The 24,502-nt window shown below is 52.3% G+C and overlaps 1 protein-coding gene across 5 annotated transcripts in view; it reads left to right on the forward strand.

Moving 5' to 3' along the window:
* Positions 1-16,993, forward strand: part of LOC103661266 (MLX interacting protein) — a 59,054-nt gene extending 42,061 nt beyond the window's left edge. For 2 of the 5 annotated variants that reach the window (XM_040619975.1, XM_040619976.1), the window contains exons 4-18: positions 318-407; positions 777-818; positions 1,145-1,316; positions 1,967-2,056; positions 2,498-2,542; positions 2,636-2,727; positions 3,670-4,321; positions 4,754-4,875; positions 4,988-5,177; positions 6,616-6,740; positions 7,295-7,396; positions 7,505-7,632; positions 7,852-7,975; positions 9,392-9,521; positions 10,065-14,778. In XM_040619975.1, the coding sequence (XP_040475909.1) occupies positions 318-407; positions 777-818; positions 1,145-1,316; positions 1,967-2,056; positions 2,498-2,542; positions 2,636-2,727; positions 3,670-4,321; positions 4,754-4,875; positions 4,988-5,177; positions 6,616-6,740; positions 7,295-7,396; positions 7,505-7,632; positions 7,852-7,975; positions 9,392-9,521; positions 10,065-10,186 (2,226 nt within the window). In that variant the 3' untranslated portion in view covers positions 10,187-14,778. Of the gene's footprint in view, positions 1-317; positions 408-776; positions 819-1,144; positions 1,317-1,966; positions 2,057-2,497; positions 2,543-2,635; positions 2,728-3,669; positions 4,322-4,753; positions 4,876-4,987; positions 5,178-6,615; positions 6,741-7,294; positions 7,397-7,504; positions 7,633-7,851; positions 7,976-9,391; positions 9,522-10,064; positions 14,779-16,736 lie in introns of those variants that run through there. The other 3 variants (XR_005831766.1, XM_008688976.2, XM_040619974.1) reach the window with 3 other exon arrangements.
* The last annotated feature ends 7,509 nt before the right edge of the window (positions 16,994-24,502 follow it).

Here is a 24,502-nt window from a genome sequence, read left to right on the forward strand (position 1 = left end):
GTGGAGGGCCCTCTCCCTCTTTCCTGCCGGAGCATTCTCTGACCCCATCCAGACCCTTAGGACCCATGCTAACGAGGCCGCACTCAGTTATCGGAGGTCATGAAAGAAAAGCCCCTCTCTAGGGTGGAGGCTAGTTGTAGCACAGAAGAGGTGGGACGCACTTGGTGAATGCAGTTGTATTATGCATGTGGTAGGGTTCTCTGAGCTGCGCTGCCCGGGGCTGACTGCCAGGGTCAGATGCATCTTTATTTTCAGGTCAAGTTCTGCCAGTCAACCTAGATTGCCCTCTCTTGATTCCGACACGCATCTCTTCACAGGCCATCACGACAGAAGGGAAGTACTGGAAAAGCCGCATTGAGATCGTGATCCGGGAGTATCACAAGTGGAGAACCTATTTCAAGAAAAGGGTATCAGGCTTGGGCCCCAAGAAGCGCATGTTCAGGAAGCCCCATTGAGGAGGGAGGGTCTAAGTCCTGTGTTCAGACACAGGCCCCTGAGGTTGGGGCTCCATTGCTGCCCCTGTGGAACCCAGTGTTCTACCCCAGCCCAGGTGCTGGGCCTGCTTTGGCCGTGTTATCTATGGTCTCAGTTTCTTCTGCTGCTAGTTATTACACAAACACTGGTTGAGAATCTCTTCTGTGCCCATCATGGGCAGAGAGCAGAATCCCTCAGTGCCTCCCAGGGAGAAGAGGCCTAGATGCTTCCAGGAGGAGAGGCTGAGGGCCTCTTCCCCTCCCAGGACCCTGGGTGACCACCTGGTCTCCTTCTCTCCACAGCTACAGCAGCACAAGGATGAGGACCTTTCCAGCCTGGCCCAGGTGAGTGAGCTTGGGGGCTCTGAGGACCCTCATGGCAAGAAATTGCAATGATGTGGGTGGCCCGACAGTGAAGCCTGCCGCAGAAGGTGGTGGGGACGCGGACTGTCCGTGCAGCTTCAGGAGGGGCCACCCCCCTTCTCACACAGAGGACATGCAGGCTAAGGAAACAGGCCAGTTTTCCCTGCTCCACATACTCCCCTCATCTTTTACAACAGCCCTTACATCTCTATACAATAGGGTAACATACTTCCCTGGTATGATGTGATTGGGAATTCTGAGTTCACTAGTGCCCCTCTGATTTTTCCTCCCCACTCTGTTGGTGGTAGGATGATGACATGCTTTATTGGCACAAACGTGGGGATGGATGGAAGACCCCAGTCCCCATGGAGGAGGACCCACTGCTGGACACAGACATGCTCATGTCGGAATTCAGCGACACCCTCTTCTCAACACTCTCCTCACACCAGCCGGTGGCCTGGCCCAACCCCCGGGAAATAGGTAATCCACCCCTAGATTCTTGACTTTGAACACACAACTGATTTCCTTCTCTGTCAGTGGCCCCACAACCCAGCCCCCAGGTCAGGATTGGCCAACCTCACTGGCATCTGAGGGCCATGTGCACTGAGTGGGTGGGGACTGCAAGTGGGCCTTCCTGGGCAACTGTCAGACACGTGGTGCCCCTGCGAGAAGACTGGGGATTGGTCTGAATCAATTTCACATTTCTGATACTGTCTCCTTAGCAGAGGATTTGTGCTTAGGCCAAGTGACAGGGCCTTTGACTGACAGGGAAGAAAATCAGAAGCATTCCTGGACATGACCTTTTACCTGGCAGCATTCAGGCATCCAGTTAACACCTCGGGGAAGAGCCCACAGACTAACAGAACTGGGGATCTTTGCATCCTGGGAGTGTCTGTTCCCTGACACTTTACCTTATAAAAACTCTTTCTTTCTTTCCTGCCTTCTGAGGGTGGAGAATAGCCACCAACCCACAAGAAGGTAGAAATTCCAGCCAGCCGCCTGCACTTCTCCTTGGAAGAGTCTAGAATGTGAACAGGGCCAGGAGGATCCATTCCAGGCCTTTAATGTGTTTCTGCAATGTTGTCTGAGAAAGCAGAATGATTCCTCTGTCTCCTTTCTGATTCTTACAGCACATCTGGGAAATGCAGACATGATCCAGCCAGGGCTGATTCCTCTGCAGCCCAACCTGGACTTCATGGACACTTTTGAACCCTTCCAGGGTGAGGACATGGGGTAGGAAGAGAGCATGACTGCCTGCATCTCCCTTTGCCCAGGATAAAGTGCACTGGTGCTTCCCTTTCTTAGAGGGAAGTGTTAGAATGGGCAAGGGGAGGACTTAGAATTTTTCCAGAATTACCTCTTTTTTTTTTTTTTTTTTGGTAGTAGTTGCAAAGTCTAGGAAGGTTTTCTGCCACAGGGTTCTCTCTCAAGGGAATCGCCATTCTCACTCCTGCGGTCTCAGATCCTCAGGTTTGCCCAGGACTGTAAGCAGTTCTCCCTGTGGGCAGCAGAGGGTGCTGGCAACACAGCCGCCCCCCAGCAGTGCCCTGCAGTTAGAACTGGGCTCCTCAAGAGCCGCCAAACGCCAGGCCTGGGAATATATCAGACCCCGCACTAGTTGCCAGCATGAGCGGTTCCAATCAGAGGGCCTCTTTCTGCAGAGTTACCTCAGGGGGGAACGCCCTCTGGCCATGGCATTCCTCTGGGTAAGATGGGGTTCAGTGCCCAATTTATTTGGATCTTAATTCAAGGATGTGGTGGGCACACAGAGCTCAAAAGCACCCGATATTGTCTTTCAGACCTCTTCTCTTCCAGCCGCTCCATTTTTGGTTCCATGCTGCCTGCTCCTGTCTCAGCACCTGCACCAGATCCCAACAGTCCACCTGCTCAGGTAGAGGGAGCTGGGGAGAGGTGGCCAGGGCTAGGCTAATGAATAACCGTGCACTCATGAGCAAAGTGCGAGGGCTGCTGAACAGACATGTAATGCATAAAAGAGTTATGCTAGCCCTGCTTGAGAGCAGCCATAGGTCTCCAAGACGTGGGAGCTGTTGGTAAGCGTGTGCTCCTGGCTGAGGCTCCACGTAACCTGTGTGCAGCAAGCTTTGTTCTAACCAGTTGAGAGAGGATTAGCAATGGAAAACATGAATCGCTAAGAAAAAGAAGTTCCATGTGTTGTTTTGTTTTTTTTTTTTTTGCTTTTTACTTAACAGTTAACACAAATTGGTTATGAGCTGCAGGGGCTGCAGAGCTGGGTGATGCATGGCTCTTTGCCCTTTGGGGCGCTCAGCCTGGTACCTGTATGCACTTAGACACCAGAAACCTGGCCCCACCTTCTTCCATCTGGCTCCGGGAAGGATTTCTTCTATGGAGACTGAGATCTTGACAATTGATTCCTTATAGCGGTTCCCTTTTAGGAAGAGGCGACCTCTAGAAGTTGATACATGAAACTGTCCTGAGGGAACCCCATGAGCAGCTGTGCTCCAGGCTGCCTGTGCTCTGTAACAGAAGATGGCCGGGACTTTGGGGGGACCCCTGCTGGACTCTAGAAACAAGATATTCCCAGGCCTAGAGCCAACTGTGTGCAGACAGTCACTTTGTCTGAGCTCTGTGTTATCATTTAGTCCCTAATGGAAACAAGACCCCTGCAGACGCCCGGAGAGACACAGTTCCATTCCCCCCCAGATTAGCAGGAATGGGGACGGGAGCCATCACTGTGTCCCTCTGTCTGAAGGTTCTGCTCAGGCGCACAGCATACATTGTTAGGCTTTCGGTATGTCGTACCAGGAAGTGACAGCAAGTTGTATGATCCAGCATTTGTCCTTCTTTTTCTCAGGAGAGCATCCTGTCAACCACCGCTCTCCCCACCGTGAGCCTCCCTGATGGCCTCATAGCACCTCCTGCAGCCACCGCCCTGGACCCCACGGATAGGCAGGGCTGTGAACGAGCTCCCCGGCCTGGAGACCCCTTTATCCAGCCCACAGACTTCGGTCCCCCTGCACCACCGCTGAATGTCCCTCAGCCTTTCCTCCCCGTGTTCACCATGCCCTTGCTGTCTCCCAGCCCTGTCCCAGCACCTGCTTCTCCTGCCCTGCCTTTAGCCCCACCCTCTACCCCTGCCTTGAGCCCCTCAGCTCCACCTACCTTCCTGCAGCCGAAGTTTGCTGGAGCCAGCAAGTCGCCCCCCGTCATCACACACACGGCCTCTGCAACCCTCACCCACGATGCATCTGCCACCACCTTCAGCCAGAGCCAGGGTCTTGTCATTACAACCCACCATCCCACGTCCTCGGTGTCCCCCTGTGGCCTGGCACTGCCTCCGGTCACCCGGCCGCCAACTGCTGGGCCTCCCCAACCCTGTTTAACTTTTGTGCACCCCAAACCTGTCTCTTTGACTGCGGGGAGGCCCAAGCAGCCCCCCAAAATAGTGCCTGCGCCCAAACCAGAGTCTGTGTCCGTGGTATTGAAGAATGCTTGCATCGCCCCAGGTGAGTCAGGTGGAGGGAAGCCAGAGTCTGATCTTCCCTTCCCGAAGGATATTTCCCTGTCCCCAAGGCTTGGAGACTTGTGAACACACACACACACACTTGTGAAACGAAAGTGTTCTAATCTACCACATTTGTGTGATCTAGTCTGTTGTCTACTCTGTGGCATTCTTTTCAAGTTAGTCTCAACCCAGTTTGAAAAAGCATGGTCTAGGTGATCTCTTTCCTGGGTCTGTAATCTGTCCCTTCAAGGAAAAGTTGCAAAACAAATGTCATGTACCCCGGTGGTGGTGTCTGTCCGTGGCCTGCGGTGAGGAAGGTGATGTCTGAGCAGCAGGAGAGGGGTCTGTATTGCCCCGGGGAGCCCCACGGTGCCTGGGCTCAGCAGCGGCCCCCACGACTCCGGGCCTCACTCTCACCCTCTTGTTTTGGCAGCTGCCTTTTCAGGACAACCACAAGCAGTGATTATGACATCAGGCCCTCTGAAGAGAGAAGGGATGTTGGCTTCTACGGTGTCCCAGTCCAATGTGGTCCTCACGCCTGCTGCCATTGCCCGGGTGAGGGGGCCCTAGGCAGACCCTCTGTGTCCCAGCACAGCCCTACTCTTGGGTGGTCCTCACCTGACATGGCTATGGTCGGGGGTGACCTCTCTCTCCTGTGTCACCTCAGGCTCCTGGAGTCACAGAGTTCCACAGTGGCATCCTGGTGGCAGACCTTGGCCACACCACGAGCAGCCAGCCAGCCCCTGTCTCTCGGCTCTTCTCTCCAGGCACTGTGCAAGACTCTCTGGTGAAGGGCGAGCAGGTCCCTGCCACGGGTTCCAGTGAGTGTGCGCTCCGGTCTGAACGGTTGGGACTTCGTGAGTGAAATGAGCACGCCCACACTCGGGTTAGGGAGACTGCCCACGGGGTTCCCCAGGATTGAGGCTGGACTTACAGGATGTGCAGTGAGGTCTTAGAAGCCTGCTAGTGGCCCACGCTGGGAAGTGCTGAGGTAGTGCCAGGTCATCCACAGTAGCAGGAAAGTGGCACGCGTGTGCCGGGCAGGCAACTCATGCACTTGGGGAACACCACTCTGACCTCCTTCAGAAAGGCCTGCTCTGAGCTGCCAGTTCTCATCCAGAAAAGGGATTGAGGCTGTCAACGCTTTCCAGAAAATGGAAACCACCCAGGCTTGTCTCCACATCAACACGGTCATCCCTTGGTTTTCAAGCACCTCACATCTGTTGAGCCCATTTCCACACGGTGGGCCTTTCATTGGCAGGACAATGGGGGGAGAACTGATTTTGCCCAGTGAAGAGCGTGAAGCCAGGGATAAAGGATTTGCCTGAGGCTGTGCTCCTGGTGATGGGGTAGAAACAGAACGTAGGCTTCCTCCTTTCAGACGCGTGTGGGAGAGGGAGACCAAGGGTGCCTTGTCTCAAGTAAAACCTGGGCGTGGTTGCTCCTGGAGCTCTATGGTAGACAGTTGTCTTCTTTGAACAGTCAGGAAGACCCGAGGAGGAAAGGTCTCTGCCTACAGAGATCAGACAGTAGAGGGACTTGTCCAAGGAGGCTGGACGAATAAGGGCCTCCAGTCTGGAAAGCTAAAGATGAAGACTAGTTACAAGTCAGGCCCCTACGGGGTTGTAAGTTAGGGCTCAGGTAGCATAGCGTTACCCTGTCTGCCAAGACACAGAACACTGGGCATTGGAGCTGCGTGGGGAAACTGAGAGCAGCAAGGCGAGGAGGTGGTCAACGGCGCAGAAAGGAGTGCACTGAGACTCTCTGGGTAGGCAGGCAGGGCAGCTCCAGGGGGCTCCAGGGCCTCCTGAGAGATGCCAGTGACCAGGGCACAGCTGCCATGGGAGTGGGCGAGGTTGGAAATACAAGAAAATGTATAAGCAGAGTTTAAAGAACAAAAATAGACAGATACGTGTACTTTTCACACAGGGTAAGAACTAGAGCCTCACAGAGGCTGCGGAAACCGCAGGTGGCCTCCAGGTGGTTTGTTAATAGGCTGGGTTAGCAGTCAGGCCTCCTCTCAAAACTCTGTGTGCCCCAAGACCTGTGGCTGGCCAACCTCAGGCCATGTTCCTACCCCACGTCCAGCCAGCCTTCATCCGGCCTTGTCCATACCTAACAGAATCCTCCTCAGGATGTTGGCAAGGATTTCTCCAGTGTCTGCTCTGGGGTAGCTGTGGGAGGTTCCAGATGGGTGTCCAGGGTTTGGGACTTGCAGGGGTTCCCTTCCTGGGTGAGCACTGTTTCAGCTGCTGCAGCCAGCCATATCCTAAGAGGAGTCTCTGTTCTTCTCAGGTCGAGATTGCCCAAACTCAGGGCAGGCCTCTCCATGTGCTTCAGAGCAGAGCCCCAGTCCCCAGTCTCCCCAGAACAACTGCTCAGGGAAATCTGCAGACCCCAAAAATATGGCTGCTCTAAAGGTATCACAGGTCTCTCTTGGGTCTTGATTTCCTTGGAGGGGTGGGAGGAGAGGCAAGGAGATTGTCAAGGGACCATTGGGGCAGCTGCATCCCTTACTAGGGACACATAGGAAAGGAGCAGCACAGACCTGGCTGGTGTTCCAGCAGCCTAGGGTAGCATCAGGAACCTGGACGTTTGCTATTTAATCTGGAGATGAGGTCGGCTCCTCCCATTCCCCACCTAGTAGCCGGCCCCAAGCCCTGGAACCAGCCCCAGACGCTGTGGCACACGGGAGGTGGCAGCTGTAAGAACTGGGGCATCAGAGGGCTGGGCCAAGGGTAGCTGGGAAGTGCTGGTCAGCGGCGGCCGTGGCCCCTGCTGAGGGCCTCCATTCTGCAGGCAGGGTTTTCTAGCACCCCTGTCCTGCCCCGCCCCAACATGGCTCCTCACTGGAGCCCTGTAGCTCTCTGTCGCCCCTCCTTCCACTTTCTAGCCCCTGAGCCGCAGGTATGGAGGGAGGGCGGTGGCCCTGCAGTGCACCCTGTGTCACAGCGACCTCTCCATTCCCCAACAGAACCGGCAGATGAAGCATATTTCAGCTGAGCAGAAAAGGCGCTTCAACATCAAGATGGGCTTTGACACCCTCAACAGTTTGATCTCTAATAATTCCAAGCTGGTGAGTGGTGTCAGGTGGGCGGGGAGCCCCTGCGTTGGCCTCAGTGCCGGCTACACAGGCAGGGTCGCCGTGGCTGCTGTGGCTTTGACCCCGCCGCTCCTCTCCCAGACCAGCCACGCCATCACGCTGCAGAAGACCGTGGAGTACATCACCAAGCTGCAGCAGGAGCGGAGCCAGATGCAGGAGGAAGCCCGGCGGCTGCGGGAGGAGATCGAGGAGCTCAACGCCACCATCATGTGAGGCTGGGAGCATGGCGCCCGGGGCTGGTGCCTCATCCTCCCACGTGTGTGTCATAGAGGCCCGAGGGTCCTTTGGGCTTTTGTCATCCTCCTCCTGAGGCCTTTCCTCTTGGGCCTGCGGTGGCCAGCAGCGGCTGGCCCTGCCCACTCGGCGCCCCAGGGTCCGGCTTCACTGCCGGCCGCTCTGAGCTGCCTTTGATTCTTCTGTTGTTCCAGCTCCTGCCAGCAGCTGCTCCCTGCCACGGGAGTCCCCGTCACCCGGCACCAATTCGATCACATGAGAGACATGTTTGATGAGTATGTGAAGAGCCGGACCCTACAGAATTGGAAGTTCTGGATTGTATCTTTGGGCTTTCTTTGCTTCTCCCACCCCCACCCTGTGCACTGAAACAACAGACACTGACACCCCAGTTCCTTTAGAAAAATTCTTTATAAGTGGTTGTCGTTGAGTTCATCCAACAGGCAGTGCTAGTTTCTGCCTCGGTACAGGGGCCTGGCCTGGCCTGTGGTGTGAAGTGGGGCCGTTGGTGACCATCCAGGCTCAGGGCTTCCTGGGGAGGCAGAACAGGCCAGCTTTGCTCTCTACGTGCTTGGGAAATAAAGCAGCTTTCTTGCAAGGTGCCAGAGCCACCAGCTGAGGCAATCCTGTAGGAAGGAAGTAGGATCTAATCTGACACATCCTGGCGGCCGTCTCAGTCCTTGCAACAGCAGGGGGTCGAGCACTGCCCGGTGGGGTAGGTGGGAAACCAGGGCTCATAAATGGCTGAGGGGCAGAGTCAGGGTTTGAAACCAGCTCCCTACAGGCTGTTGTCTGCATTCGGGCCACATGGTCTTGGGCGCTGTCATGAGGCACATACACCTGCGTGCTGGGTTCCGTCCCTGGGGCCAAGGCTCACCTGCGCTCAGCTTTCCAGATGTCAGCAGGGCCCCTCTGGGGGACAGCTCCCGCCTTGTCATTCACCTTCCAGCCACCTCTCTGCCTCAGACAATCTGCACACATGGTGGGCTGGCCATGTGTCTTCACCTTATTGCTGACAGACTGAGGAGACAGCTGTTCGGGAGCAGAGGATTTTATCTGTTTGCACTCGAATGTCTGGTTTTGAAGAGAGGGATGACAGACCAGACACCAGCTCTATTTCCTCTGCTTTACCCGGCTTACTCAGCCTGGCTCTGGCCCTTATCATTGATGGAGCGAGGTGGCAGCTGGGATGAGCCAGGACCTCTTTGGTAAAATGGCACATTCCTCATCATCAGCCTCAGATCAAGGAGAAAATGGACCTCATGCCTTTGCAGAGTTGATGGCCCAGGATGGTTTGGGAGACCTGCACAGAAGGTGACTAAGAGCCAGCACGTGTGTTTATCACAAAAGACAGACCTCCTCCATCTCTAGACAGATCCCCCTTATGGTCTGCTGTGTGCCTCTGCTCTTCTTGCCACTATGTGTGGACTGCTGGCCTCCATGTCGGTGTACTAGAACTGTTCCACCCCCAGGAAACGTCTCTGTCCCTGCCTCCAGCCTGTCAGTGGTTGTTAACCTGTTGCTCAGTTAGAGTTAGATGGAAGGGTTTCAGGGGAACGTGAGAGTGCATCTACCTAGATCACGCTCCCTCAGCAACTGCACACAGTTACTTGCCAGTCCTGAGAGACGTTGGTCATGGGCAAGCCCGTAGCTGGACTTGATTCTCCCCACCCCCCGGTTACGTGTGCACTGGCCCTCCTCCTCGTTTATCTTTTCTTTAACCCACGTGCCGTGTAGTTCAGTATCATCATCAAGCCGCTGTTTGAGTCCTTCAAGGGGATGGTGTCCACCAGCAGCCTGGAAGAGCTGCACCGGACGGCGCTGTCCTGGCTGGACCAGCACTGCTCCCTGCCCATCCTCAGGCCAAGTGAGTCGGGGCTGCACGGGGGCTGTGGTACCACGGGGGCTCTCCAGACCCTGGAGGACAGTCACGGGGAGCTGTGTGGGAGGCCCCGACCAGAGGCGCCAACTGTGGGCCAGGGGCACGTCCCCTAGCGCCTCTCCTTTGCTTCGTGTCATCCCCGTGTGCGTGTGCTTGGGTCCACCTTGCGTTTTTTGAGCACCTACTGTTCACCAGGCCCTGTCTCAAGTGCTTTCAGATATGTTTTCTGATTTAATTCTTACAACTAACAAGGCTACGCCCGTATATTGAGGTTATAGAGGTGGACAAACAGGAAGAGCTGGGGATTCTCTGCTTGTCTGTGGGAGAGGAGACAGGATTTGCAGTTATCCTAGGGTCAGAGGCTTTGCTGGCGTTTGTCCCTCGGTTGCGCTCAGTGCCTCTCCTCCTTTGGTGGCATGAGGATTGCCACACGGGTTGTGTGCCTGAGACCACGTGTGCTGTCTGCTGTGGGACTTGAAGCGGCCATGTGTGCCTGTGTCCCTGGGCTAACCTCCCCCTTTCTTCCAGCGGTGCTGAACACACTCCGGCACCTGAGCACCACCACCTCCGTTCTGACAGACCCGTCCCAGCTGCCAGAGCAGGCGGCAGAGGCTGTCACCAGAATTGGCAAGAGATCGGGGGAGTCTTAGCAGCGCCTAGCGGGCCCATGGCCGCACAAGATGCCATGGAGGCTCTTCCCTGCCTGCGGAGAGGATACTGCACCCCGTGCCTCTCCTGACGCCGAGCTCAGGGCCCCCCTCCAACTCCACCGGCCCACTGGGCCGCTCAGAACACTGCGCTCAGGTCTGAAGCAGGTTCGGGTCCTGCCGACAGCAATAGCCCATCTTTGGGAACCCCTTGCTGTGAACTCTTACTCAGCGACCTCAGTCGTGACCTCCCCTGCCCTCAGGCAACCCAGACAAAGTCCTGTCCTGCTGGTGGTCTGCCCCTGCTGCCTGAGCAGGGAGTAGGTGGGACAAAGGGGCAGGGCCTGCTCCTGTGAGCTAGGAACCAGAAGGGTTCCTCTTCGGTTCTGTCCTCAGACTTACGGATGCTCGCTCCTGTCACCCCTGGGCACTCGGATGGCTCCGAGTGATTCCCTGTGCCGCTCTGACTCGCCTCTGGGGCAGCTGGAAGGCACCTTTCTTCCTCCCTCAGACTGACCTTGTAAGTTGTTTGGACAGCTGCTCAGGCTTGCGCACAGTAGGCTGCTCCCCCCGCACAGGCTGCCGGGGAGCCCCAGAACCCACATGCAGAAGCGGTGGGTGTGAATGCGCGCAGGGCGAGAAGGAAAGCACAAGCAACGCCAAACTGCTGCTCTGCTTGGAGAGCCCTGCGCGGCGCCCCGGCACGCGTCGGTGACTGGAGAACCATGGCAGGGACTCGGGGGGGCCTCACTGGGCACCACCTCACCACATGGCCCTTGTTCTACACCTTCCTCCAAGCCTCAGCCTCACACGAGCCAGCAGTGTTCGGTGGAAGCTCACAGCCCTCGGGGTGTAGCATTTGAGAGGCCGGACTCCACGGTGCCGCCATCGGCCCGTCATCTCGTCTGGATTGTTCAGCCAGGAGCCCCAAACCTGAGAATTAGCAGTTCTCGGACCAAAGATGTCACCACACCCAAAGTCTGTCCTGTGTAGTGTTTGGAGGAAGAAATTGAATTTCGACAGGCGGCGCTCTGAGGCAGCCAGCTTCAGAGCTGTCTCTCGGCATCTCCCAGATCAGACAGTGAAGAATTACACTCAGATTTGATCGAGGCGGAGGCATATCTGGGGGCAGTGGTCTGCTTCTGAACGTGAGAATTGCATGTGGAGCGTCCAGGCCCATGCTCTTGCTGTATCTGCAACAGGAGCTGCCGACGGCCGGCCGGGCTCTCCAGCACTCAGGAAGCCCAGCCAAGGGTACCTCCTCGTTGAAAGAATGTGCTTCTAACATCCTGCTGTGAAGCTCAGAGGGTCAGAGGACTTTCCATTCAACCTCTGTCCTCCCTGCCAGAGATGAAGCCTGGGCAGTGCCAGGTACCCGGAAATCCCGGGGTAGGCCCTGTGGGGGCTACCGAGGGCTACCTCCTGCAGCTTGGATCCATTCGGAGGCTCCCACTGGTTCCTGGAGGCCTGCTGAAGCTGCTCAGGGGGCAGCCAGCCCTGCCTCAGCCTCAGTTGATGGAGGATGGAAGGGGTGTCCTCTCCCTGCCACCGGCTGTGCCACCGTCTTTGCTGCAGGTCACCGACCAGTCACCTACTCCCTTGTCTGTGCTTCAGCCCTGAAAAAGAGCAGCTTGGCGGCATCCCTCAGCCTCTCCAGAAAACGTGTTTACAAGCCTCCCAGATCACTTCCCTGAGGGGCGAGCACAAGACAAGACTGGGCCGATCCTTAATGTCCACTGGGAAGTGGTAAGAGAACTCATCCTTCACCCCAGGATAAACATGAAGTCGCCCTTCAAAAGGGGAAGACCACCATGGTAAGAACTCACTAGAGTCAAAAGGAAAAACGTGAGATGCCCCCAGCTATGAGGGCTCGTAGAGGGTCATGAGCTCGGTCCCTTCCCCAGTTCCTGTGCCTTTGTAAACCGCGTGGATGGCCGTAATGCTTGGCCCACCAAGACCTCTCCTAACTTAGCAGCCTTCTCCCCACCCTGTGCTGGGAGTCTTTTTTTTTTTTTTTTTTTTTTTTAACTCTGTGGGATATAAAATTGGCCTCTTGCTTCTTCGGCCTACCTCTCCTTCTCTTCCTTTTGCTGAATTAATGTTTCTGATTCTGTTTTGTTAAATATTTAAGGCTGTTAGGTCACGTGAGACTTTGAAGGGTGTGTGTGTGTGTGTGTGTGTGTCCTAGCAGACTGTTACCTAGATGCATGTTTTTGTTTTGAAACATTTACTTAAATCCATTTCTCTTGGTGCTCACGATTATCACGGCTATAGGGCCACAAAGCTGTATCTCTTACCACAGACATGATTGTTTCTTGTCCCAGAATCATTTCTTATTTTGGAATCTTGCCTGGTGAATCTGGCCAGGCAGAGGGGCGTAGCCGGGGTGCAGGGACAGTGAGACCACCCCTGGCAGAGGCCTCCAGGGCATGCTGACCACAGGGCTGCGCTTTGGTTACACTCATTGTCACCCCTGCCCCTGCCTCTACTCCCATAAAAGAAACTTTAAAATGCTGACACTTTGGAAAATAAAAAAATCAATCTGAAAAAGAAAAGGAAAAAAAAAAAGCCTGGTTGGCACATAAATCTTTGAAAAGCATTTCTGTGAAATCTTTCTGTGCCATCAGCTCCCTTCACATTGCTGCCTGCTCTTTCACGATGAGTGGGAAACACAGGGACAGGGCAGGTGCCACTGTGGGGCTTTCTGAAAGTCGGCGGGCCCGTCCCTCCCATCTCAGGCGGCTTACACAGCAGCAGTCACCCCCCAGGAGGGCCCCAGCCCGTGCACCCCAGCTGCTGTCCAGCCAGATTTTCTCACATGAGAGCAGCAGTCCCAGTGTCACAAGTTAGCGTTAATGAGGTGCTAATGGGCGTCACTGGCTGTCAGGAGGAAGGACTGGAGGGCAGGGAACCTGGAGCATCTGCAGGAGGAAGGGTGGTCAGTGGTCACCTATGTGTCCTGGGCACCTAGCTTTATCCACTTCCTGCCCTTGTGACCTGACGGTTGGGCCTGAAGGATTTCGTGCTCTGGCTGATAGAAATATAAACTTAGACTCTGAGCAAGCATGGCCCTCCAGGGTGGTGCCAACCCCCTTCGTCTCACCCCAGGTGAAGGGGTGTGGTGGCAAGTGACCTGAGAACTAGAGGAACGAGGAGCAGGCTCATTGTTTCCAGGATTACAAGCTGTCGCGGTCTAGCTGAAGCACACGTCGGCGTGCCAGGCCATCCTCAGTGCTCTCTGCCCTATGTCCAGGACCCCCTACGCCATGGACAAGCTGGCCCACTCTCTCTTCTCTCTCTGGTGGAAAGTCGCCTTTCCCTAGAGAGACCCTGCTTCCCATTATGCACTTTGCCAGTGATGAAACCCACCCACCGCTTGTGGGAACTTAGCTTTGCCAAGTGTTCCCTTGGTCATGGTTTCACTGGGGAAGAGAGCTGGGCTGCCCTGGTGTGAGCAAAATGGCAGCCTCGAGCCAGAGTCTTCGCCTTGGTGCCCCATACCTCGTATGTTGAGAATTTTCACCATGTCTGAACATGGACAAGGGGAGAAGAGGTTTGGAGGGTGGAAGAGCTTGGAAGCTCAACACCTGTTTGTCACATTCAGTGGTCTCCTCGGCCTTGACCCTCTCGGATCAGAGGGGCTGCAGGAGCAGGGAGAAGCCTTAGGACCTACTGTGTACCTCCAACAACTGCCCCATTTTCTTTCCCTCCTGAGGACTTGGCTTTCCTGACTCATCACGCAGGGGGCTGTTTCCTTGTTGGAGTTTGTGAAAATCAGCCTTTGAGAAAGAAAAGGGAACTTTTCATGTTGAATGTTGGCTTTGAGTGTGTGTGTGTGTGTGTGTGTGTGTGTGTGCACGTGCATGTGCTTGCACAAGCCCACCTGTGTGCATTTACTTAATGGAATTTTATTTTTGTGAAATTCCTTCCCAATTATGTAGCAGAATTCACCACCATCTCCCAGTCAAACTTTTGCTTTCACAGTCAACCCTGGGCGTCACTAATTGGAAGAATTCTCTTCTGGGTTTCTAAACAGAGGTGTGCTCCTCCCAAGGCTTGAGGTCACGGAGGGTTTGGGAGAAACGGATACATTTCCATAGAGACTGTCCTGCAGTTGAAGGGTATGAAGGGCTCAGCCCAGGAGACACATCCTCAGGCTGTTTCTTTCTCAAGGGAGCTTGAACGCAACCTCTCCCCGACAACGCCCTGCTGTGTCTCTACCCGGATCTTCTCAGACGGCCCGCAAAAGGGAACCTTGTTCATCTACTAGTGTTGTAACATCATGGCTGAGCCACCATGTTCTCTTCCTTTGCCAGCTTCCAGTTCGTTGTGTAAATGGTTCGTTTTTTCTGTTGTGAGCTTTGGTGATTGCGTCAGGGCTCCGTTAGGAGACAGTTTCCCCTTGTGGTCCGAATAGCAAAACCTGGGAAGAGCCTTGTTACTCGGAGGCTCCCTCAGGCCTGCGCCATGCAGAACACCACCCTTCATGCTCCACTGTCAAAAAGCACGTTTCCACCAGCTGTATTCAACACTACAATGCAGTTTTAAAACTATATTTGCATCCGAGACAATAAAAAGCTGTATTTTTTTGAAAAGCCTGTGATGTGTGGTCTTAAATGCTACCCTGTTGGGCTGTGGAAATGATACCAGGAGATCGGAACAAAGTGACACTAAGACTGGCTTACTCATTCTAACCTTGGGGGGTGGGTTCAGCCTGGGGTGAAGGCTTTGGGGGTGAGGAGAGAGACCCCAGGTGAGTAGGGGCTTCTAAAGAGAGGCTGCTGGAAGAGCCTATGTTAAAAGCCCCAAATTACTGATTCTTGCTTGGAATTCACGGAATTCACCAGAGCCTGGTGTTCCAGGCCTTTCCCAGGTGGACGGAGTTTGGTGGTGCTTGTACAAACTGCCCGTGTCCTCATCTGGAACCCAGGCAAGTGGCACCTGCCCTCACACTTGAACAGGGTGGTTCTGAGGTTCACATAAATCCTGTCAAGCTGCTCAGTAACTCATGAAGGACTGTACTTAGAACGTGTAGGTTCTCGTCAGTATGGCTAATACTGGCCCCAGTGCTGAAAGTGTTCTAAGTCGAGGTACTGGCCCCAGGAGGCTGTGGTCTCCCTGCTAACCATGGACCCAAAGCCGCAGGAAAAGGCAGAGAAGCTGACGGGCAAAGATGCCCTTTGTTGGGCTGAGAAGATTTTGATGATCTCTGTTTACTTTAGAAGGTTCTCTCTTTTCCATACCATCTTCCTGCACCACCCCCTGTCTCCCCCACCTCAGCTCCTGGTGCTTGGGAGGTGACCCAGTGAGCTGAGTCATGCTACCTCCTGCAGAAGGCCTGGCCCCAGCTGGCTCGTTTTACCGAACAACTGCCCAGATCCAGATCTCTGACTGAAATGCCGTGGGTTGATACACAGGCTCTTGTCTGATCAAACCCGATGCCTCCCCCAAAGAAAAAAGTCTTCATGACACAAAGCAAGATTTTGGGTCCTAAGAACAGGAGGCCCTACAAAGAAGCAAGTGATTCACGGACTCCTCTGGGCTGAAGAAACTTGATTTCCGTTGAGCAACAGATGTCTGCTTTGCTCTTCTTAAGTTTTCGAACCCAGCTCCGTGTTACATATGGAATCTTAAAAGATGCTGGGACGTAATTCGGAGAAGAGGGTTGAGTTGGGACAGTCTGGAAGCGGGGAGACAGAGCAGAGGGAGCGAGCCCAGTGCAGTGGAGACTGTCCCTCTGCATCAGACTCTGGGCTCCTCAGGGGCAGGCACGCCCCTGGATAGTTCTCACCCTGGCAGTGTGGGTATTCCCATTTCATTGAGGAAGAAATCAAAGTACTTCCCAAAGTACTTCAAGGCCACGTGGATCAGAAAAGGCTAAAGGATCAATTTTGTTTGTTTTTTTACCTTGTAAAAGGTAATGGGAGGATTATCCTTGACCTGTCCTCCTCCCCTCCCCCACTTCTCCCAAGGCCAAGTCTGGTCAAGTTCGTCTTCTATATCTCTTCCAAATACGTGATCCACTTCTCTCCATCACCACTGCTGTCTTCAAATCTAAGTTGACATTATTTCTCAACCAGTTACGAAATAATGTCTCCCTCACTTCTGTCTTGTGGTGTCAATCACAGTCACTGGGAGCTTGGAACATGGGCCCTCCATGTCACTCCTGTGCTCGGGGCCTTCCAGATGAGGGCCAAGCCCTAAAGTCTTCTCCCCCCGCCCCACCCTCTCTTGCCCATCTAGCCCCTGCTTGCCTTCCCAACCTCATTTTTGCTCTTTTCCGTGCTCTGAACATACCCTGTTTTGTGTGCCATATCACTCTTAAGGCTTTCCCGAGGCCTCTTTCCTTTGCCCAAGCCTCTTGCCATCTCCCAGCTCGCTCGCATTCTTTCTTACAGTCCCAATCTTTGGACTTCAGTTCTTCAGAAACCAGCCCTCATGTCCCCCCTGCAGGCTATCTCCTACACACATGCATGGAGTCGGGCCTCAGAGCACCCTGTGTTTGCTCAGGACGCCTGTCGTGTTTGTCATTGTCATCTGTCTTCCCCGCTAGGTACCAAGGCCCGTCAGGACAAGGATCTGGTGCCGATGGTCACCGCCATGCCCAGCATAGAACTGACGCACAGCAGGTGCACAGGTAACCTGCTGAGTGACTCCTCAGCCCATACCATTCCAGCAGCCCTGCTGCCCCTTCCTCGCGTCTGCATCAAAGAGGTAGGGTGTGGGGGCGCCTGGGTGGCACAGCGGTTGAGCGTCTGCCTTCAGCTCAGGGCGTGATCCCGGCGTTATGGGATCGAGCTCCACATCAGGCTCCTCCGCTATGAGCCTGCTTCTTCCTCTCCCACTCCCCCTGCTTGTGTTCCCTCCCTCGATGGCTGTCTCTATCTCTGTCAAAAAAATAAATAAAATCTTAAAAAAAAAAAAAAAGAGGTAGGGTGTGGGGACTCGTGAGAAGAATTCAGGAGAGGGGAAGGGGCAACTAGCAGGTGCAGAGGTCAAGCTGGTGTAGATGCTGACCACAATTAAAAGGTTGACCCCTGAGATTCCATGTTTAATATAAAACATCAGCTCTAGTAACTGAGGTTGTAGATGTAAGAACAATCTGTAACTGACATTTAAAAACCTTTCATCTTGGATGTGGATGTGATTATTCTCTAGGACACAGTTTACCTTCTTTTTTATATGTCAAGATCTGAATTTAGCCTTATGTAGGATGGTATGATTGCACTTGTCCTAAATTTCAGTAAATGTGCCTTTTACCTTTTTATTTCGGAAAATCTCCAGCATACACAGAAATAGAGGGGATAGTACAAGGAACCCCCACTTACTCATCATCCATGTTAACTACCAACTCGGGGCCAATTTTGTTTCATATGTACCTCGCCCCCGCCCCCATTGTTTTGAAGCAAGTCACAGACCCCATATGGGTTTCATTTGTTAACAGTAAATGTGCTTTTTAGTACCATTTAAAGAAGTGCATATATGCCTGCGGTGTTGGTCATTTAAAGGTTCCTGAAGGCTTTGTCAAAAGCTACAAAGTCACAGTTAATAAGAAATCTGAGGACTGGGGAATTCTCATTGATCAGATTTTCTGTTTCACTGAATGATTAGCTAGAAAACCCTTATTGTTTAAAGAGGGAAAAGCTTTCTAAGATAAGAGTCTACTTTCCTGCCTTAATGGGTATGGTGCAGCAAACAATCTAATCTCTTGATCTACTCTGACTGATTTTCTTTCCTGGGGGACGAGACCAAGCAGCGCTGGTTGGGGTTCCATTACAGACTTGTGGTGGGAGTGGGGCCTGCGTGAGCAGGAGGTAGCAATCCTTCCCACCGGCCCCCTCACCTGTCTGACAGCCCAGATTCCAGCCTTGGTGTCTCTCCCGAGTCCCCAGCCCACCCAGCAGTGTCACCGAATGACCTCCACCGGGATACACATAAGCCACTCCCGTTCCGCGCCTCTTATCCAACACCTGGCACGGGTTTGCCCGACTGCGCCTTCCTTCCGCCAGTCTTTGATCAGGAAGCATGTGCGGAAGGCCAGCTTGGGACTCAGCTCAGGGAACACAGCAGTGACTTTTCTGGAGACACCACAAAATCTGTCTTGATACCGAGTGATGGGGGTAAGCACGGGGTGCCATGAGGTCATGACTGCGCACTAGGAACCAGTCCTGGGAGGGGCTGGGGAGTGTCCCCGTGGTAGGTGCTGCCTGAGCCTGGGGGACCAGCGGAGTTCACTGGGCAGAGGGGCAGAACCCTCAGGGAAGGAGAGCGGGCTCCACAGGAGCAAGTCTGACACGTCCATTGATGAGCCTCCCCCTTCCCCACTGGGGCTTTTTCTCTTTATCTCTTCTGCCTCGCTGTGTTCTCCTTTTCCAATTGACTCGCTCCTCTCTGAGCTCTGGTTTCTCTTCCTCAAGTCTTTCTGCTTCTAACTACCGTTTCTTTAACTTTCAATTTCTCCTGCCCGGAGCCTGTTCATCCCCAAATATTCTGCATCTTGCTACATAGCGTTGCCAGCCTCCCGATGGCTCAAGCCGATACCTCAGACATCCCCCCGAGTTCTTCCGTCCCTTCACATCCCACCCTTAATCTGTCGGTGAATAATCACAGGTCCACTCCCCGCCCCCACTGCCACCACCTGGAGGGACCACCATGTCTGTGTTCCACTTCTTTGCTCGTCACCAATTCTTCACAGAGCTAGAGTGACCTTATTGAAGACACTTACGGCACATTGTGTCCTTCCCCTGCTCAAACTTCCAGTGGCTTCCTGTTGCATTTAGAATAAAGTCCAAACGCCTCACCATCTGGCTCCTGACTGCCTTGGGTGAGTGACAACCTTTCTGGGCCTGAAAGTCCTCATCTAGAAAACATGGATAAAAATCACACCCACCCCCCTGGGTTGCTGAAGGGTTAATTGAGCCGGGTTTACAATAAGCACCTGTAACGTGAGCTGCTTTTGCTAATCTTCACCTCTCTTCCCCTCATTCTTCCCCCATTCCCAACATTGCACCTTCTCCTGACTCTCTTGGATTTTATTGGTGCTACCACGAAGACCATCCTCCTTTTTAATACCCTGGAATCATTCTGATTCTCCCTGCCGCACAGCATCCTGCCTGCTCCCTTTCATTCACCAAATCTTGTGTTGTGAATTCTTTCTGCAAAATGTCGCCCAGGGGTCCCATTCTGTGCCGTGGAACAGCTGGTATGGGTCAGAGTTGAGAAGTACCCCAACAGAATCTTCCTAGCTCGCTCAGGTCTACAAAGGTCAGGAGATAGCATTCAGCTTCCTAACACTCATCCCTTTTTCAAAAACCTGCCCTCCTTCCAGCACTTCAGAACTTCCTATTCTAGAATCAAGTCCCCAGTCCTTAGCATGGCCTTCAGTAGAGCGCTAACTCCACTTCCCATCCCTGCCCGTTACACAGCACAGGTTCCAGGTTGGATGCACGCCCTGTGGTTATTTGGCTGTGCCCCCAACTTCTTCCATCTGTGCCTGGCCAACATTCCCTGCCCCCGGAAGGCCTGTGCTCGTCCCTCTCTGTGGCCTGCCCTGGCCCACCCCACTTTGGGCTTTGAACTACCACCAGCACTCTATTTGTCACTTCTGTCACATGGCACCTTCTCTTGGTAATGTAGCCTGTACTGTCAGTACTACCCTCACACCCTCACCCCTGCCTAAGGACAGGGACCACATCTCTTTTTATCAGCCATCTACCATAATACGCAGTTTCTGTGTCCTGGGCACCTAGTCAGCTCATGGTTGAAGTCTATCTACCACTGCCTGCCGGGGTGATGCAACACCGTCTGAAATGGGTACTGTTATTGTCCCCACTTCAGAGATAAGGAAGTTGAGGCTTAGAGAAGCACACAACTTGCCCAGCAGCACCATCACCAAGTGCAAATCTGAGCTCTAGACCTGGGTGTGTCTGACAGCGGCATGTGCCCGCCCCGCCCGGGCTGGAGAGTATCACGTTATCCCAATTTGCATCCTCAAGAGGCCCGATGTGGTCCCTAGACTGTGATCCTCGTTTTCCACAGGACAAAACCAAGGCTTCCCTTTCATGATAAGAATACTCAACAAACCTGGAGTAGAAGGGAACTTCCTCAACCTGATAAAGGCATCTGCGAAGACCCCACAGCTAACACATTTAATGTTGGAAGGCTGAATGCTTTCCATCTGAGATGGGCACAAGACTCAACACCGTCCTGGGGGTTCTCGTTAGCATAGTTAGGTAACACATAGAAACGCAACACATTCCAACTGGAAAAAAAAAGAGTAAAACTATCTCTGTGTGCAGATGACATGCTATATATCGAAAACCCCGAAGGATACACATGCACACAGAAACCTATGAGAGCCAGTAAATGGGTTCGGCAAGGTCGTGTAAAGGACAAAAGATCACACAAGAATGAGTTGCATTTCTGGACACCAGCAATAAGCAACTCAAAATTAAGAAAACAATTCCATGTACAGTAGCATCAAAAAGAATAAAATACTTAGAAATAAATTTAATCAAGGAAGTGCAAGCCTTTTACACTGAAAACTATAGGACAGAGTTGAGGAGTGTTACCCCGCCATAAAAAGGAGTGAGGCACTGACCCATGCTGCAACGTGGACAGACCTCAATACCGCCATGCTACATGGAAGGAGCCCACAGACACAGAAGACCACACGGTGTGTGAGTCCACATATGAAATACCCAGAATAGGTAAATCCATGGAGACAGAGAGCAGATTGGTGTTGCCAGGGCCAGCAGGGGAGGGAGAGTATCAGTGACTGCTTAATGGGTATGGCGCCTCCTTTTGGGGTGACGATGTTTCGGAACTTAATATGGGTGGTGGTTACATGACATTGTGAACAGACTAAATGGCAATGAAATCGTATACTTCAAGATGGTTCATTTTACTTGTACGAATTTCACCTCAGTTAAAAAGATGTTGAAAGAAAGAAGACCTAAATAAATGGGAAGTCATTCTGTGTTCACGGACTGGAAGACAGCGTTGTCAGGATGGCGGCACTCCCCAAAGTGGTCTACAGACTCAGTACAATCCTGATCAAGACTGTAACTACCCCTTCGGCGGAAACGAACCAGCTGATTGAAACATTCATAGCAGTTTTGTTCATAATAGCCAAATATGGAAACAACCCAAACGTCCTTGAACTGATGAATGGACAAATAAAATGTGGCATATCCATACGATGGAATGTTATTCTACCATAAAAGGGAACGAAGTACTGTCACCTGCTACATGGGTGAATCTTGAAAACGTTATGCTAAGTAAAAGAAGCCAAATACAAAAGGCCACATATTGTACAATTCTGTTTATCTGAAGTGCCAAGAATAGGCAAATCTGAAGAGACAGAAAGGTTAGCGGTGGAGAACCTGGCTGGTTCAGTTGGTTAGCATGTGACTCTTGATCTCAGGGTTGTAAGGTAGAGCCCCACGTTGGACATAGAGATTACGAAAAGTAATAAATAAGTAAACTTAAAAAGCAAGCAAGCAAGCAAGAAAGAAGCTTAGTGGTTTCCAGGGCCTGGAAGAATGGGGAATGACTGCTAAGACATACGGGGCTTCTCTTAGGGGTGATGAGAATGTTTTGGAATTAGGTTACAGTGATAGTTGCACAACCCTGTGAACACGTATATACACACATATGCACACGTATGCATACATATATATACACACTACCAAACTGCGTATTTTAGAGAGATGACATAACCTGTCGAAGGTCACATCACATACAGTAAGTAGAGGACCAGAACCTGGAGCCCAAGACTATCTGCTCTTCGCACCAATGCTGTCGGTGCCGCAGGTTTCCGGGACCCTTGAATAAGTAAATTAAGAAAGCTGAGATCTGAAAGAACGCCAGAAAAGTCATTCTGAACAGTCCTTCTCACTGTGAAGTACCATAGTTTGGGATAGTTCACAATAGGGCCGGGGGGAGGAATACCGCATGGGTTACACTGAGAAGTCGGTTGTACTCGACAAGGAATAACCTGCCCCCAGTGGGCTGCTCTGGCTGTGCCTTTCAGCGGGGAGTCTGGGGAGCAGACGAGAGCTGTGAACAGTGGACCCTAGGCCAATTTCAGAGGTCGGGGAAGAAATAAACCCACTGTCACAGTGAAGAGCCTTGGGGTGGCCAAAGAATTTTACCTTTACCCATAGTTGTAAAACTCTTCAAATGCTTTTTCTCACACCGCTATTTCTTTCAAAATTTGAAATCATGTTTATCTTACTGATTCCTAAAATCATACATACTAGTTTTAGAAAATTTGGGCAAATACATAAAAATAGAAAGAAAATGACCCCAGTCCCCAAGGATACCTTTTCCCAGGACTGCTTTCTGTCCACATAGGCGATCTACGAGACTTACAGAGTAATGGACCCCGAAATCCGCCCTGCCTCCCACAGGCCTCTCCCAGCCAGTGACTGTGGCAGGGGTGCTGAGGCAGGCTCTTTTCTGAGGGACACAAGGCTCTTCTTACAAGTGACTCGGCAGATTTCGCGGCGGAATCCCGATGGCTGGCTGCCACCAGCCCCTCTTCCTTCCCTCCCTCTGGCCCCTTACAGGCTTGGCTGCCGCTGAGGCTTTCTCGTGGAGAGTCCTGTCATGGTGTCTGCTCCTTGGGTGACCCGCACTGACACAGGGTTCCCGGTCTGTTTCTGATATTATCCCTAATGCTGTTCGACCCCGGGCAGGTGCGTGCAGGTGCGTGGGGAGGGGGCTGGTTTGTGATCGGCTCCTTAGGGAATTACAGCAGGCTAGAACAGCAGGAGAGGGGCCCTGGTGAGGGATGGAATCCTCCTAGGAGACCGATACCCACTTCCGAAAGTGGCTGAGTAGGCCTTTTTCTTCACCGCCTCCCCAGCGGGCCTTATCATGTGTAAAACCTCTGCTGATTTGACCTCCTGTTTATTTGCCTTTCTTGGTTACTAGTGAGGTTCAGCCTAGTTTCACATCTAGTAGTGATTTCATTTCCTATTTTACATTTAACCACTTCTTTGTCTTCTCTTCTCTCTCCTCCTCTCTCTTGTTATCTGATCGCCCCTTCTATTTCCTTTTTATTTTTCCTCTCACCTCTTAATTCTCCAGATTAAGAAGATGACAGTGCTTAAAAGTGCTGTTCTTAGCTTTCTAGCCTCCTCTTCCTTTATAAATTGGGCAAGTTGAAGCTTTCGCTCAGCCTCCGAGAGCTCCCTCTGAAATGAGAAAGTCATGTCAATCATATCATATTAGTTTTTGTTTCTCTGTGACCCTTGATTATTTGCTTTCCTTTTCTCTGTGAGTCAGTGGCACTGGATTTTTTTTTTTAAGATTTTATTTATTTGAGAGAGAGAGCACAAGCAGGGGTAGCAGCAGAGGGAGAGGGAGAAGCAGACTCCCCGCTGAGCAGGGAGCCTGATGCTGGATTTGATCCCAGGACCCCGGGATCACGACCTGAGCCAAAGGCAGACGTTTAACCGACTGAGCCACCCAGGCGTCCCTCACCCATTAATTGTAGCCTTTGTCCGTGGATCTTGCCTGCAGCAATTAGGACTGAGGTGTTGTTCTTTCCCTTTCCTTTCCTTTCTTTTACATTTTATTTTTAAGTAATCTTTACACCAAGTATGGGGTTCAAACTTACAATGCCAACAAGTTACATGTTTTACTGACTGAGCCAGCCAGGCACCCCAGGACTGAGGTGTTCTAATGGTGATTTTCTATTTCCCTCATTCCTTCTATGTTTATTGATTGGAATTCTGTAAGGAACATTTTCCCTTTTCCTCCATTTATTTATTAAATCACTACAGACTAGTGGATTTTTTTTTTTTTAATTTTAGAAGGACGCAGAGTTATCTTTTTGCCTTATTTCCCAGTCTTGGGGTAATTTTTCTAATAATAGTAAACGTGTTCCGATATAGGACAGTCAAAAAGAATGATAGATGAACACCACAGTGGCTGTTTTTGGAAAGATTGACCAAAACACTGTCATTAAAGGCTACAATATGTGGAAGCTTAAGAACCCTGTGTGGGACTGAAGGAGAAAACCCCACAAGACTAAGAATGAGAGTTCCACGGCTGAGTTGCATGTCTCAGAGTCCTAACTTCATCCCTACTGGTAAAAGAACTTGGGGAAATCATTCTGTCTCTTTGGGCCTCAGTTTCCCCCCAAATAAGATGAAGATGAAGGTGTTGGTCAACTCAGGATCAGTGGTTCTCAGGCTTGAGCATGCATGTCCATCACCTGGAGGTTTGATTAAAACCCAGATCACTGTTTGCATCTCCGAAGTGCCTGATTCCGTAGGTGTGAGGTGGGGGCCCATGGTTGTGCACTTG

The sequence above is a fragment of the Ursus maritimus genome, unplaced genomic scaffold (genome assembly GCF_017311325.1).
Source record: "Ursus maritimus isolate PB19 unplaced genomic scaffold, ASM1731132v1 scaffold_33, whole genome shotgun sequence".
Lineage (NCBI taxonomy): Eukaryota > Metazoa > Chordata > Mammalia > Carnivora > Ursidae > Ursus > Ursus maritimus.